The sequence below is a fragment of the Penicillium angulare genome (genome assembly GCF_028827245.1).
Source record: "Penicillium angulare strain IBT 27051 chromosome Unknown utg000008l_segment0_segment0, whole genome shotgun sequence".
Lineage (NCBI taxonomy): Eukaryota > Fungi > Ascomycota > Eurotiomycetes > Eurotiales > Aspergillaceae > Penicillium > Penicillium angulare.
In genome coordinates, this window is record NW_026623167.1 from 2093958 (window position 1) to 2109981 (window position 16024).

General features: G+C 45.3%; 7 protein-coding genes across 7 annotated transcripts; 2 read left to right on the plus strand and 5 right to left on the minus strand.

The window, feature by feature from the left end:
• Positions 1 to 167: 167 nt before the first annotated feature.
• Positions 168 to 443, plus strand: N7478_011437 (uncharacterized protein; the record flags this gene model as incomplete). The annotated part of the gene is made up of 1 exon (XM_056927651.1): positions 168 to 443. The coding sequence occupies one exon, from the start codon at positions 168 to 170 to the stop codon at positions 441 to 443; it is 276 nt and encodes a 91-aa protein (XP_056774699.1).
• Positions 444 to 591: 148 nt separating this feature from the next.
• Positions 592 to 3698, minus strand: N7478_011438 (putative vacuolar morphogenesis protein AvaB; the record flags this gene model as incomplete). Its single annotated transcript, XM_056927652.1, has 4 exons — positions 592 to 649; positions 713 to 1156; positions 1230 to 1338; positions 1406 to 3698. The coding sequence occupies 4 exons, from the start codon at positions 3696 to 3698 to the stop codon at positions 592 to 594; spliced, it is 2904 nt and encodes a 967-aa protein (XP_056774700.1).
• A 1490-nt stretch (positions 3699 to 5188) lies between these two features.
• On the plus strand, positions 5189 to 6823 carry N7478_011439 (uncharacterized protein; the record flags this gene model as incomplete). The annotated part of the gene is made up of 1 exon (XM_056927653.1): positions 5189 to 6823. The coding sequence occupies one exon, from the start codon at positions 5189 to 5191 to the stop codon at positions 6821 to 6823; it is 1635 nt and encodes a 544-aa protein (XP_056774701.1).
• A 973-nt stretch (positions 6824 to 7796) lies between these two features.
• Positions 7797 to 9275, minus strand: N7478_011440 (bifunctional nucleoside/nucleotide kinase/histidine phosphatase family protein; the record flags this gene model as incomplete). The annotated part of the gene is made up of 3 exons (XM_056927654.1): positions 7797 to 8456; positions 8529 to 9115; positions 9176 to 9275. 3 exons carry the CDS (start codon positions 9273 to 9275, stop codon positions 7797 to 7799), a joined length of 1347 nt encoding a protein of 448 aa, XP_056774702.1.
• A 276-nt stretch (positions 9276 to 9551) lies between these two features.
• On the minus strand, positions 9552 to 9812 carry N7478_011441 (uncharacterized protein; the record flags this gene model as incomplete). The annotated part of the gene is made up of 2 exons (XM_056927655.1): positions 9552 to 9695; positions 9756 to 9812. The coding sequence occupies 2 exons, from the start codon at positions 9810 to 9812 to the stop codon at positions 9552 to 9554; spliced, it is 201 nt and encodes a 66-aa protein (XP_056774703.1).
• A 422-nt stretch (positions 9813 to 10234) lies between these two features.
• N7478_011442 (RNA-binding protein) lies at positions 10235 to 11364 on the minus strand (the record flags this gene model as incomplete). The annotated part of the gene is made up of 4 exons (XM_056927656.1): positions 10235 to 10454; positions 10523 to 10918; positions 10984 to 11245; positions 11325 to 11364. 4 exons carry the CDS (start codon positions 11362 to 11364, stop codon positions 10235 to 10237), a joined length of 918 nt encoding a protein of 305 aa, XP_056774704.1.
• Positions 11365 to 12541: 1177 nt separating this feature from the next.
• Positions 12542 to 13468, minus strand: N7478_011443 (cysteine hydrolase family protein; the record flags this gene model as incomplete). The annotated part of the gene is made up of 1 exon (XM_056927657.1): positions 12542 to 13468. One exon carries the CDS (start codon positions 13466 to 13468, stop codon positions 12542 to 12544), a length of 927 nt encoding a protein of 308 aa, XP_056774705.1.
• Positions 13469 to 16024: the final 2556 nt, after the last annotated feature.

A 16024-nucleotide genomic window follows, 5' to 3' on the forward strand; every position in this document is an offset into this window, starting at 1 on the left:
ACAAGCTCCCCCCTTTGGGTTTAGGCGATTGTCTCTGTTGCCGATCTTTCGATTTCCATTCCTCCCCACCCACTTTGCATCTGTCAAGGTTTCTCTTCCAGTTTCAACCAACTCTCAATACGATACTTTCTGTCTATTTCCCCAGAGTTCCCATTTCAATTTAAATCATGGCTGCCGAATCCCCTCTTCGGGCCACTTACACCGCTCCTGACGCCACCAAATCCTTCCAATTTACAATCCCACCCGCTTCCCAAGATTCCTTTGCAGCGAAACAAGCCCACTTGGCAGCACTACGCTCCGAAGTCCCTAAGCTCCAGGATGAAATCAATGTCTACTTAACCGCGCGAATGGAAGAAGATAAAAAGGCTCAAGGCCAACTCTCAGAGAAGGAAGCTAAGGAGGAGGAAAACTACGGCGAGGAAGTGGTGGAAGATGATGCGTGACCGAGATCATGATATGATATAATGCTACAACTGGGTATCAAACAACAAAATACAACCCCCACTGCATGATGCAGATCAAAAACGACAATAAAGAATGGAAAATGAAAAATGAAAAAGAAGAAGCAAATGTGATACGGACAGCCCATGGCTATTTCGACTCGATGCTTGCAACTCGGTTTGCGCAGCCCAAATGAACGACAGTGTTACTGGTATGAAGTCAGTATGCGAATTCACCAAAAAGTTGGCAACAATTTTCGGGGATTTCTTACTCGGGAAACACATTGATCACACTCCCTCCCAACCGTTTGTGACACACTCCACAGATCCGCTCTTCGGTGATGGTAACATGCCGGGCTCGGGTTCCACCTCCACGAATATTCTCACCGAGTGTGAGTTGGGCTTCGGTCTGCATATCACGAGTCTTACGCAGGCTTGCCACAATGCGGGCCTCGTTGAACACGGAATTTGCTGCTCGCATTCGGCCCTTGAAATAGAATTCAAGCTCCTGCACCGGTAGTGTGGCAGGGATTAATCTCAGAGCTGAATCTGCTGGTAGCCGAGAGCCATGTTTAGTAAGGACCGCCAATGCAGGACCATTCTGAGCTGGGTATCCATGTGGTGGTGAGAGGTACATCGACAGCAGGGTTAAATAGATGGATTGTTCAGGTTCTTTTTCTTCTGTGGTTTCTGCGAGATGTACATGGTTGCAGTACCTAGTTGATGTGTTAGTAGAAGCGCAAAGGACCAAAAGGAATAGCGGGTCGCAAATCGCAAATATGCACTTACTCTTCTGCCTTTTCATGATTCTCAAGGTTGAATACGTAGATCTCAAGTACTTGGCGGTGTTGGCCCATTTTGCTGAACACAATCGCTCGAGCCTCGTAGAATTCGGGGTCTGAAAAGTAGAGTTATTTTAGATTTCTCTCCAAGACTTGTGAGCTTCAATATGTGCTGCGGCTTACCTTCACGATTGAGTCGGTCCAGGATTTTGGCTGGTGAATATTGCTCGCTCTCCTTGAGCATTTCCAAGAATTTGTCCTTCGTTTGTATATCCTTTCCGTTCGCTGTAATGCGGTCGAGATATAGGACCAAAAGTCGCTGATGTAAATCTGGACTCATATCATTCCACTCATTGATGACATGCTCGAGATACTGAACAGCAAGCTTTTCATCGACCTCCTGTAAGAATTCTAAAATTTGCGGTCGTGGAAGCGTTTCGGCATTCTCGGTATCAGTCAAGAATATCTCCATTCCAAGTTCTTGGTTAATTTGCAGAGGCCACTCGGCAAATTCAACAATCAAGTCGATTTGATCGGGGGGAAGGTTCTGTAGATAGGCGATAGTGCGTGTTGGGCCGCTGAGCGGTCCTGAATCTTCTTGTCCGAAGCGTTGTAATAGCTCTAAAGCTTGACGATGGAGCTTCTTGCCGTAGAGGAAATCAATCAAATCGTTATACCGTTCGGTTTCCTCTAACCTCTCCATGACTACATCCGGGTCACAGAAGTTGGCAATACGGAACAGAGACCCCGCAAGTGATGGCGTTGCATACATATGTGCGCGAAACAGTGTGGTATCGACGAGGCGCGCTTTGGACCGAATCACCGTAAGGAAGTCTTCGGGTGCTGGGAAATCGAGAAGTTTTAAAACAGAAGCGCTGGCTTCATCTTGAGCTTCAGTTGGTGCAGTAGCTTTGAGAGTGCCATCTTGACCCAAGAATTTTTGAAAACGTCGGCGAACATCAGCCAGGTAGCCCTGAAGTTCACGAACGGAGTTTTTCAAATCTTTTTCTTCATCACGGACACTGCTCGACTCGCTGCTCTCGTCAGTCCTTCGTAACAAGGACTGAACTGAAGGCGCATAGAGCGATGAAAGATGACCTCCGTTGGCTCCATTTGTAGCTTGTGGCTCGACAGAGCCATCAGCTTGAGATCCATTGATCTTTGGGTCCGAACTCCTGGGATCTGATCCGTCTTGACCATCGTGCTCTTGGATCGCCGAGAATTCACCAGCAATGGAGCGAGGATAAAGACGAATGACTGTTTCGGGAGCGGCCGCAACCTCTGTAAATAAATCTAGAGAATCTCGATACTTGTGCAACGCAAACAAGCTCTGGGCTTTCTCAAGTTGAGCAGAGCGTAGTCGACCTGGCTTGTCCCGCAAGAGTGCATCTTCCAATATCCCGAGGAGACTAATGGCCTCGTCCAGATAGCCTTTCTCGACCAGTGTATCGACTTGGGTATCATAGCTCGAAGCTTCCATACGCCAGATTGTACGATCGCTGCCAACCAAGAATCCCTTTCCAGCATGTGCAAGGCTTATATTCGGCTGAGGTATGTGCAAGATATTTGCCGCAGGAAGAGGGATTGATTGTAGTAAAGAGAGTGTCTCTGTGTTTCGCACTTCAAGTACCCCTTTAGCTGTATCATGCAAAGCCAATAGGAATGGATACGAATAACCAATTTCCACAGGAGCATGGCTCCAGGGAATCTGCTTTCGTCCAAGGGGCTGGCCATCCACGTCAAGAAAAGTCGTATTCACATCTTTTGCCAATAATATCTGGCCCTCACGTAGCCTCGTAGCTAGTGGCTTGGGAACCATCCCTCCCATTCCAATATAGCTCATGCTTGCTGCGCCAACGCCCGTAAATCGACCAGTCTCTTCCACACTCCCTGGACTCGGCAGTTCAGTAACTTGGCCACTCTCAATATCAACCATCACAAAGCCTGATCCCAAGCCAACGACCAGTCGCGTAGCTGACACCCACGTAAGGGTCTTAATACCGCTCACAAGGCTCAATTCCGTGGTATTTGGCTCCAGCTCCATATCCCGCCACACCCACATCAAAATCTTCCTCTTGACCGCGACGGCCAACCGCGAAACAATAGCCGGAACATTGGTATCGGGATCATTGACGACATTCGAGGTTATAGCAAATGCAGAGGCGCCTTTCGTCTGGGCAAGCTGTTCCTGAAGCTCATAGCTCTGGGAATCATGCAAGCTCACGAAGCCTCCGGAAAGCGAGATGATGACGTGTGCCTCTTTGACTAGGGCTAGCTGCTCAATTTTGTACCGGGCAAACTTCTCTAGTTCACGGAGTAGCTCGGTCTTGCCGTCGTCGGTCACACGGTAAATGCGGAGTGAGCCATTGTTTAGGCCGGTTAGGAGTCGGTCGCCGTAGGCTAGAACGGAGTCGATCCGGGATTTGTCGCGTGGTTTGAGCTCGACCAGCGGTCGCGCGGTGAATGCGGATAACATCGCGCGCCGACAGGGGTCAATCTATCCCTCCTGTCCCTCGCTGAGCTCCTTTGTGCTTGCGGTGTTGAGAAGCTCCGCCAGGTGACGTCTTTGCTGAGTCATGATGTGGCCAATGGTTTATGCCTAAGGCATCAACGGTCTTCGCCGTCTAACTATACATCCATGCATTAAAGTGGTAGTGAAATCAACAAGGTTAAAGTCCACATATATTATAAGAAAGCATGGTTGCATCTGTGCTTGAACGTGGTCATATGCGATATCCAAAGCCGGCATCTAATGAACATATCCATATTTCAGCAACCACTGGCACGACATCATGATATTCTTCAACATATTGTCCAATATATTTACTTTCAATCGAGTACTACTTTCGATTATATATAACTGAAATACCCGGAGGTAGAGTTTTACAGCTTAGTCCTGAATATGATCATGAGGTGAAATAAAAATCGCAATTAAAATCGAAGCATATAACTTTAGAATGGACCGCGGTAAACAAGTAATCAAAGAGTGGTGGCTTGCAAGGTTATAACTGGGCGTACTTTGTTCACATTCAACCTGAAAGCTTTGAGAACTTGAAACCCCCGTAGTGGTCTAGCGAGTGTTAGTACACATCTCAAAAACTTCGAGAATAATATCGTTTTTCTTCTCCCAATAATCTTCTGCTTTTGCCAGTAACATCTTTCTAGGCCAGCGGAGTAGATTTGCAGCCCATTGCTAGTCACTGGACTGTTAGGTTCATAGAAACTCATTTTCTACTCGTTCTCTTGAGGACATTTTGAGAAGTTGCTGTTGAGATTTTAGTATCGATACCTGACCGAACTTCTTTTCGAACAGTTTTCCCTTGAGAATAACCTGGATAGATAACCTTGAAATGGCATGGTATTGGGACTGTGGGCTTTACATCACTAACCCCCTCGGTCATCGTTTGTAATCTACCTATAAATACTTGAAACAGCTAAAGTTACAGAGAACAGAGAGACCCAGAGAAATCGACCGATTCCCTTGAAATTGACTTGAAAGACTCAGCCACAACTCCATTTATGCTCTTTCATGATTCTTCGAGTAAAGGAAGTCATTTGAACAGCTAAAATGCAGCTGAAAGAAGCCTTAAAAGAGAATAAATACTCTCTATCTGCTTGCAAAATTCTAACTTCATTCATCACAAGTAGTTCATTTCCCGTCATGCGGGAAGAAAAAACAAAAGGATAGAATCATTCAAGGCTCGAATGAACATAAAAGGTAATACTTTATCAAAAGATTTTAATATCAAGTACTATATTTTTGGCCGAGATTCAACTTGAAAGGGAGCCATGGCATATTTCATGTTATAAATGGTATCATAACTTCCATGTAATCCAGGATACTTCTCTTCCATCTCAAAAGGCTTTCCTACAGCGTCTCAAGACAATTTTGGAAAGCCCTTATATTCCCTTCAGTCTCAACCTAAAGTCCATCAGTCTCAGAAGCAAAATCGGAAATTTCTCACAATGGCCGCTGTCGACCCGCCCATGGTGGCGTTGTTTAAGAATGCTGTATTTTTGGACCGATTTGTAGAGATGTGTATTGATGATGGAGGACACGATGCTCTCCACAGTCTTGTGAAATTAGCCAAGGGAGAAGCAGGATTGTATATTCTTCTCCTGCTCAAGAAGGGGACACCTAATGGGTGGACCGCCGCTCACACAAATCGCGCAAAGATGAAATACGCTACGTACCATCTTGATGATCATAAAGCCTGCAGAGACCTCATGCCCCAGCCAACGGCTTACTTCCCACCGGCTCCTTCGGCTGCCATTACTTGGATAATCCGCAATTGTTCTGACTGCTTTAAATTTCTCGTACGCCAAGAAGTTATCAAGCCCACCGGATACAACCATATGTTTCACAGCTACTTTTGCCATGCCTGTTCGTCCCCAGCGAGCGTACCTCTTGCCAAATGGATATTGGGCAGAATACCAAATGAGGAACTCTTTGCTCCTCAGGCATTGGGTCCGACCATGGCACCTCTCAGTTGGCCTCAATCTGCTATTTTTTGGCGTACGAGGAATCATGAAGACCTCTTCGCCCAATATATTAACAGGCTTGAGGCTCTGTCGCGATTGGAGTTTAATACTGCTACAATCCCCGTTATCCGGGGTGGAGGGAACATGGGGTTGGTGATGGGAGGTGCCCACATACATGCCCTCGTAGCCAGGTATATAACCCCGAAGATAGCAAATGATTTTGGAAATCACTTAGCTCCGATGTGGAGTTTCAATGTAAACGAACTCGGTGTGGTAGATGATAATGGTGATAACCAGAGTTTATGGATAGCTTTAATAAATGAGAGAAACCCTCGAAGAATTCATCTGATGAGATGGATGGCAGCAAATCCTTTTCCAGTCTTTGCAGCTATGCCATCTGGAACCTTCGTGAACGAACCCCTCTACTGGCCGGCGAATTCGAAAGGCTGGATCTGGGAGGTAACACCACTGGGAGCTGCGGTTGCTTCTGGGGATACAGCGGTTGTTCAAGAGCTTTGCCGTATGCCTATTGTCAATATCCTTAGCAATTGCGGTTGCGCTCATCCCGGGACAAGGACGTTTTCCGGTACTGCTGGATTGTTGAATGAATTGCGAGAAGAGAGTTTGTCGGCATTTGAATTATGGCTGCGATATGCTGCGCCACTCATCCGAGCACAGGGGTTAATATTTCCTGAGGTAGTACGCATGTTCCATCATCTTATGATACAAACGGCGCTCAACCGTGATAAGTGTGCGACAAGAATGGATGCTGCTCCGACTCGCGCAGCGAAGAGAATAATTTCTCGAGAACGAGACGCCATCGAAGCAACTTGTATTAGGGCAATTCGGATTATTTACGATGCTTTCCGAACCATACAAGGTCCTACAGATACTCGCATGAGCAGACAAGTGTCGAATTCCACTCAAACTCTTTCTCTCGTTGAATTGTACGAAGACCCTTTGTTTAAGAGTTGGGCATCGTCAGCGATTGTGAACGGTAGGAGCAGAGAACCCATGTGGAATATGCCCAATGTTTTTGCCGCATTACTGCCGACCACTTCTCGGTATACACTGAGACGACCATCTACCTCAGCTGATGTACATATGGATACCTCCTGATGGGTCAGCTGGCCCGCTGACCTTGGCTCTATAAAAGACCTCATCTCTAGCATGGAGCCTTCAGCTTCTTCATGCCCTCCCGGGGGAGAGAGTTCTCAGCAAGATGAAATGAACTGGGAGCCCTCATACCAGTGACCTCGGGAGTAGCTTCTTTCAAGTTCTAAGCTTAATAGGCAGTATTTAAGATTCACTGGTACGCCAGGAGCTGTTTATCATGATTCCCTCCAAATTATTCAAATTGCATTTTTTTACAGTTCATGGGCTAGTTATTGCAGATTCTTTACTATGATAGATATGTTAGATACTTTGTCAATTATTTTACTACGGTCAACCCGATAAATAATCCAACTCTTGTAAAACGAACAGCAGAATCAATTTTATTGCTCATGTAAAACTACAAAAGAGTCACAGTATGTCGTTTCAACCCCACCATCCATAGTTACTAGTATTAAATCTTACACTCTTTACCATCTTCCTATAGAATCACACCTCTATTACCTTTAAGTAAAGTCTTACCATATGTAGTAATATTAAGTATACACCTCAGAGCTTAGGTATAATATAGTATTCAAGCCTTAGTGAAGGTACTACTACGAGAGACGATTAGACCGATGTTTGAAAAAACCATTGGAAAGACGTGTGGTGTAATATGATGTTAAACGCGCATTCAAAGTATAAGGAGCGCACATGTCGGATTATTTATCGGGGTGACTAGTATATGCCTTTCATGTCATTTTACCCCCACATGTGCAATATAGTATGTAGTATTTGTGAAAGGAGAGAGCTAGATGTTGAACCAAACGTCATTATACTTATTTATATTGATAAAAAGAAGAAAATATCTACAGTATAACATTTTTTGGTATCTGAAAACGCGTCTTGAAATAGAAAAGAAATTGTTATGCAGAGCCACATAAACCCCGACATAGAGTCAAACTGGAACGCCAATCATGCACCAAGTCCTCTTAAACCCCTACTTTTGTCCAAGTTCTTCATGTCCATCCGCCGGAAAATCCTGATGTTTCGCTGATGTGCCCTTCCCACGCCACGTAGATACAGCAGGGATATCCGCCTTGAAGCGTTGTTCCTCTGTACCATACGCGCGAGGGGTAAGTTTAATCAGTGTATGCAATGGAACTTCCATCCACGGAGACTTTTCTTGAGGAACATTCATGAAATAAGAGTATATGCATCGTAGGACGGCTTGGTGGGTGACGATAACGACGTTTTCGCTGCGTTCTAGTTCCATGATAATGGGCTCAAGGCGAATGACGACATCACGATAGGATTCTCCACCACGGTAGCGGTAATTGTATTTGTCCTCGTCGCGGGCGGCGAAGTCTTCAGGGTACTTCTCGGCGATTTCTTCGTAGGTCAGGCCATCGCAGACACCAGAGTCCAGCTCGTCTAGTGCTTTCCATTCTAGTTTCTCGAAGCTTGTTTCGGCTTTGAGGTGGCGGGCTGTTTGGATGGTGCGACGAAGGGTAGAGGTCCAGATTACAATCTTGGTGTTTTCTGGGATTCCGGACTTGCGCATTAACTCTGGTAGTGCACTAGCGTATGCTTCACCGCGCTCTGAAATATTAGAGTCTCCACCAATACGTCCAGTCAGGTTGTATTCCGATTCACCGTGCTATTTGTTATGTTAGAATGGGCTCTTTATTGTTATGTCTATGTTGTCTGTTTGCTTGGAAATATAACTCACTCGAGATAACCAGATTGATCGTGGTTTAATGTGCAAGTTCTGAATGTAATATACCAGGCGACTGGATAAGTAATCCTTGATCTGATTGATAATGACAGTCGATCCAACATTGATCAGCTTAACGTAAGTGTATTGCTTCTCGCCGTCATCGATCGTCTCGTAGACCTTTTCGTAATTACGAATGCGTTTTCGGAAGTCCAAAGCGGCCAACTCAGGGTCTTGACCCTTATAATCCGGCGAAGTGGTTTTCACTTCTAGAATATTCGTCATAATCAAATCTTCATCGTCACAGATAGATTCAACGAAAAGCGTTTCGACATTTGCCGCAGTACATTGCTCATGAATCCACTTGCGGCGTTCTTTTGTGGAATTTGTCGCGTCTAAGATCGCAACTGTTCCTTTGCCTGCTTGGAACCATGCTAGCATATCGGACAAGGCACCTTCCGCGGCAGCCCGGCGCATACGTTCACCCTCAGCATTGTGGGGATCAAAGAAGGTCGCCTGTGGCTGCGGGGTGTTATTTCGTCGGTAGCTACCGACGTTGAACACACGGGCAGGGATTCCCACCCAAGCCAAATATCGCATGGCTGTTCAAAGTTAGATATACGTTCGAAGTCACAGCCACACTTGAGCTTTGAGGATCTTACCTTTCCCTGCAATGAGACTCTTGCCTCGTGCAGGGAGACCAACCATCACCACGCATATTTTGGAGTCATCGGACTGGATAGGAGGTAAGCTAGATGCCATGATGAAAGGACAGAGGTAATGAATAGACAGATGCAAAAGGGAAAGGGGCACGTGTGCAAGAAAGAAAATAATAAATAAGGTGAAGCACAGACGCGTGTCAAGAGATCAAAAGAGGATCAGATGATGATATCCAGCGGTGATATAAGGGTCTTATCGACGACAATGTAATTCGGGGAGTCAATGGCAGATACATATGGGGTCATTTGACCGCCATATTGACAAGCACAATACAAAATCAATAGCAATGGATTGGTACAATACACCCCGAGGATCGAATCAAGCAGAAGATAATACAGTATTGAACCATTGGGGTAGAAGCAAGCGCATATCATCGGGCAAAAGGACTCTGGACCGAGGCAGAATGAGGGGCGCAGGGATCCCGATCCCCCGCCATTCGAAGGAGACGATCCGATCCGAGGACTAGAGGGAGGGGGAAAAGAGGGGCAGATATGCCCCCCAGAAGATAATGAAACAACTTACGCTAGCAATGTATCCCTTATGCCGCAGGTCAATTTCCACGGCATTTCCTGAAGACATGGCGTCGAATTGTAAAGGTTCGGGAGGAATAGGGAGAGCTTTCCGACCCGTCGGAGGAACTTGAAGTAATTGAAGAGGCGCTTTTACTCGAGCATGAAGACCGGCAGATAGAGGAAGGATGGTGGGATTCTCCCCGGACAGATGGAGATCGACTGAAATTCGAACAAGTAGAAATAATACTCAAGAGTCAATGCAGAAGGGAAGAGGGAAAAAACGAGTTGATCATGCGGTGAGTCTGGACATTGGGGAGTGGGTTGGGGCTCCACTATCGATAACTAACGTCATCCGATTCTCGCTGATTCAATTTACACCACAATCTTGACTTTCCTGCACTTTTTCCCGGTTTCTGATCTCATTTATTTTGTGTGTTTCGTCTATATGAACTTAAGCTACTTCTTATCATCCCATCATGATCATAATTTCTATACGTTTTCTGCTCCATTGCGCTCCTCGGGCTTGGTCGTTGTGCCCCGCGCCCGCTGAACGCGGATCGGTCCACCCCATGGTCCTTGTTGGCCGCTGAGGGTGTCCATGGCCCGCTGAGCTTCTTCGACACTGCTGAAGTCCACGAACAAGTAATAATGCTCGCCAGGCTCGAATCTCTTAGCTGGGTGTGGGGTGAACAGCTTGCTGACATTCTCCCTATGAGAAAGATTAGTACATACTGGTCTACCATCTACGAATCCCAATCCCACAAGAACTCGACTTACACATTATATCCTTGGAAGAAAACCTTGATCTTCGTCTCCAAATCCTCAGGCTCGGCCACACGCGGTAATCCACCCACGTATACGCGTTTACTAGAATCGAAGTTGTTGGCTTTGGCAAGGCTCTCGCCTTCCTGACGACGCCATCGGTCCATTGAAAACGGTGATCGTTGCTGTTGTGGCTGCTGCGACTGTTGTTGCTGCTGCTGCTGCTGCTCATTGGCACGTTCTGCTGGAGACTTGGCGACACCAGGCTTGATCTTAACGGGACGGCCCAGAATATCCTTGCCATCCAAATCGGTCATGGCGCGCTCCGCATCCTCCTTTGTTTTCAGGTCGACGAAGCAGTACGATGGGTTCCGTCCGGTAAATGGGTCAATGGCAATATCGATACGCTCGCTATCAAGTTTCAGACTTAGACTCAACAAGGCCAACTCGCCGGTAGAAGGTTAGAGAGTCCATACATGGGGAATTGAGCGGCGGTGAAGAGTGCCTGCACATCTTCCAGCTTAGCTGTGTACGGCATGTTACCGACATACAGGCGACGGCCATCGGAGATCGCTTGAGGGACATGGGATCCAGGCCGACTAAAGGCAGAACGAGAGGTGTTGGTTCGTGGGGAGGAGGGAGATGCGGGCTGGGGACTTTCTTCGCCCTTCATACGCCAATTGGCGGAGTTGAAAGCACGACCATTGGTGCGAACACCCTGGTGAGGAGTTCTAGGAGCTTTTTACCGATCGAAAACTGTCAGCTTGGAATGTCTTGCAGTAGAAAAAAAGGTGGGCTGTTTTCTTTTGCAACACACTTTGTGGCTCCTCGGGTCTGGGGATCTCAACATCGGCCATGATCTGGAAAACTTTAGTATTTTGATTTTAATTTTTCTGGAATCCTGTTCAATTCCAAAATCTTACTTCTGAATCGGTATTTGATCACAAATGACTGACTCTCAGCACTAACTAAACGAGCTCGGCGAAAATGTGACGCTCATCACTTTTTTTGTTTGTCCATACAAACACTGCAAACATGTCCACTTGGAGGGATCCACCCATTCCTATTTAAGTTTTCTTCTCTGCCCATTATTTCTTCTGTTCTTCATCTTCCTCAGAAAATTCAGTCCTGAATATTCTGGATTTCTCAAATGATGAGAATTGAGAATGGGTTGTCACCATGTGTGTCCTTGATCAATTGGTCTTGATGGCGATTGATTCTATCGCGGCACTCGCCATTGGTTTCAATCAAGACTGCAGGTAGCTGTGATGAATCTTCTCACGCCCTTCCATGCAACGCTGGGATCTTTTATTTGAACCAGCATTGCGTTGAAAGGTACGGGATCATCATTGGCACCCTAATCTGCGACTTGAGTTGGAATAATATCAACTCGAGTCGCAACCAACTAATAATGTGAGTTTCAATGCCTTCTTCCTCCCCGCTTCAATGATGATATGCGATTTCACACAGACCTGTTCTGAGTAATTATGAGGACAAGAATTTCATTGTTCAACTGCTATCTGATGAAGCTTATCACCGTGTTTTTTTATTCAACACTTTGTTTGGATCGTTGCTAATGATCTTAAAAGTACAGGAACACTTTTGAACAAGACTACGACACGATACTTCATTTTCAAAAACAATACAATTCGTTTTAAAATATTGCAATATCTTTCCCTCAAGCTCGGTTTTTTTGTATCTCTGTCGTAAATAGCGTATGCTGCAAGTCACCAGCATGTAGTTTCCTGCGGAGCACATCCGCGCGAATGATATTGCGACAATAACTCATTCATAATAAAAGAGGCCCACTAGATTAAATTTGCTCGCAGATCTGCAGTCGAGCTTACTGCGACGGGTACTCGCATACCTAGAAGCAGGTACGAGAGCTCGCTTGATTCGGCAACAATTATTGGGATTTTAGCATACGTTTTCTCCCAAATTATTCCAAGTTCAATTGCAATTCAAAAAGCAAGTATTGTCAATTCTATACAAAACATGTTTCCTTTCAGATACCGCTTTAGGTACTAATTGAATTCATGAGCTGGATTTAGCCTCCTTCAGAGCTTTGCAAGTCGTCACAAATCCCCAACAGTTCTGGATATTGTAATGCCACCCTTGCTCCGAAAATCCCGGCGAGCTTGTCCCAGATGCATCTCTCAACAGAATACAATCATACCCTTTATTAAATGCATCAACCAGCGTCCCTCCAACACACTGGTCAAGATTAACACCCGCAAAAAGCAAACTCGTAATACCCTCCACTTCCAAAAACCTTTCCAACTCCTGATCAGAGCCCCAAAGACCCGACATTCGATTTTTGTTTATGATGATATCCTTTTTTGCATCGGGATGATCTGGAGAGGGAGCAGAACCTTTGAGAAACTCTTTCTCTAGGGGTGGATAGAGGGCACAGTTCCATGAGTCACGCATCAACATCCTTCCACCATCTACTATCTCATTGTCCAGGGTTATCAGCCCAAGAGATTGTCCAGGACCCTTGTAGACGTTCGGATTCCTGCTTCGCAGCATATTTGGAGGTTCATCCTCTATGACCGAGGCATCAGCTGTTGCTGAGGTCTTTGTCTTTGTCTCGTATATCCCAAATGCCCGCATAACACCAGGTGGCATAGTCTCCAGTTCTTCCTCCGTAAGTCCCCAATTCAACCAGATGACCTGGATCCCGGCAGTTCTCGCTGCCGAAAGTCCTTCGTCTATCAACGCCTTCGCAGCTCTTTGTCCAGGTGATTGCTCATCTTTTGGTATCCCGGCTGGACGTAGATGGGGTGACAAGAATAGATTCTGCATGTCTATAATGACTAGTGCTGTTCTGTTGGTGTCCAATCGGATAGGATTTGTCGTTGTCTGTAGGTCTAGAGTCTTCTCTTTTGCTCCTCGCGAGAGATCGATTTGGCCTGTGGTAGGATCATAGTTCCAATAGTTGATTGGAGGATGACCGATCATTTTGAATATGAGTATGTACTCGTGGGTTTTGGTAAAATGGGCTTATGATTTATTGCCAATGATTGAGAATTGGAATTCGTAAATGGTAAATGTGTCGGTGCATCTATCCCCCGTATAAGCGGGGAAGCGCGCACGGCAAATATCCCGCTGATAGTGTGGATCGTCATATCAAAGTCGCTTTTTATCTTAGCACTCCAATTGGCGCTAAAAAAAGATTGAATCATTGGGTCATCAAAGCTTTTGGTGGCTCTTTCGTTGTCTTTTTTTTCTTCTCTTCGTGACATAAATGGATGTACTGGGAGGAGATGAAATTTTTAAAACAGCCTATGGTTTTCCAACCAAGTTATTGTTAAAAATCAGTACAAAGTTTAGCCTAGAGTTACAAGTTACCATTTCTTTGGGCAGGGTTCCCAAGCTAGTAAATCAACCTGAACCAGCCCCTTTCGATAAGCAATACCATTGCACCTGTGTTCGGATGAGCCCTAATCGTTTGATTTACCTCACAAAGGGTTCTGGAGTTACCACCAAGGATTTAATAGCAGCATCAAGCCAAAAAAAACCCCGATTTCATAATAATTATAAGGTCTACTAAATCATAAGAAACGAGATCGGGAACTCACATTGAGGGACTGATAGAATTTAACTAAGGTGTTTTCAAGGTTCTCTCGATAGCTAGGCTCTACCGTAAGAATGTGGTATTTATGTATCAATCACTACAGTACAGACTCGACAAGCCAACAAACAAAACATTATATGCCGAGAATTCCTAGTGTTTAAAATGCTTCATAAGACTACTCTGTAAACCAAATACACACGATACAAGGATAAGGCAGCTAGGCAAACGCTAAGGTGGATCCACTATTACAACATTTGGGTTTAGGGGTTAAAACATAAATTTAAATAATCAAGATGTTAGCATGCTAGTGCAGCTAGTGCTAGCAAAACAAGACATACATGGAAGCAGCAAATCAATAACAGGAACTTGAAGATTAACGAAGACAGGATTGATAACATGAATAACACAGGACTCGCAGGAGAATGCTTCAAGTTTGTCAAGTCAGGGACTCGAAGCTCACCATTCATCTCCTTAGATACCACTTCCAAATTCGGCTTCGTTCATTCCTATCTGTCTTTCCACAGGTCCAACAGATGAGGCAAGCATCACCATCACGAACAGAGCCTTTGCGGGGTGTAAGTTCTCTGTTGTGTTGGTTGCCTCGTCCTCGGGATTTGGAATCCTGAAGCTTTTGACCAAAACGCGCTCTATCTCTATATCACGGGAAGATGCTGTACATTATATCTACTAGAGCCAATAATTTTCGATGACGTAATCCCATAAACAACTTTGGAACTTCTGCGATCCCAGGCAGACAAACCCCCTTAGGCTCTTGTTGTTCTTTCTTTCATTATTATGAATTTTTTACCAATATTCGCGCCAAATACTTTGGAACTGTCAAAATGGACGAGACGTAGGAACTAGGCCGACCTAATAGGCCTCGATAACACAAAAAATCGACCAGGCGACGCGAAGAGCACCAGCTACGACGTCAAGCTCACCGAAACTCAACCAAACAACTTGAAGCCCAGCGCGAGCAAATGCGGAAAGATCAGTTGAGGCAGCGTGATCCAAAAATTTCAAAGCATTCAAGATCCAAGTTTCGGTATTCAGGACCCTCAGGTTGGCAGACAGGGCGTTATGCGGTTCGTCTCCTTGTCATTTTTTGACATGCCAGCTTCTAAGAATAATTTCCCTCTACTTTTCCATAAAATCTCACCTTGATCTATATAAATGTCTAAAGGCTCAGTATAAGCTATATTCCAAATGGATTGGCCTTCCTGATATCTCCTCACGCGATCCTACCGGCAATCATTTCTGGATGAAATGTCCAAAATGCGCCGGAATACCCCTCTATGAGCGAGCGAGGGTGGAATGGGACTTTGATAAAGTGTTGGCTGAATTAGAACAGCCATTGCATGATTATCTTAGCCTGTTATACAGCAAAGGGATCGAATATCGGGTTAGACGGGATGACCTAAACGCCTATACAATAAGACCAAGTCGCTGGCTTTTGTTTTTACCAGGCTGGCGTGGTACAGCTTTCTATGAGGATCTGAGCAAAATAGACGCAGATGAGTGGAAACAGCGAGAGGAGAAGGAGCACGATGAGATAAAGCGGATTTTTGAAGAAGCACTGAAGATTCATCACAGCCCCAAGGCTGTTGCTTGGCGAAATAAGTATTGTAAACGTTCGAGCTAAATGGGATGGCGGATTCGGAGCTCGGCGTTGGTTTTGTTTTCAGTTCCATCTTTCTTTTTCTTTTTCTTTTTCCCAGTTATGATCAGTCTATTTTCAACTTAATGAAGAACAAACTATCAAAGGAATATTAACGTTTCTAAGAGGCACAGGTACTAGTAGGAGTTTTATAGTACATTATTTTATACATACACTCTTCCATGACTACCTAGTGAAGAGGGGTCTTTCTCAGTAGAGAAAGTTATGATGTTTCAAGTATTCGCGGTGATGTATGAAGAGGAATGGAAATATTCAATCTCAT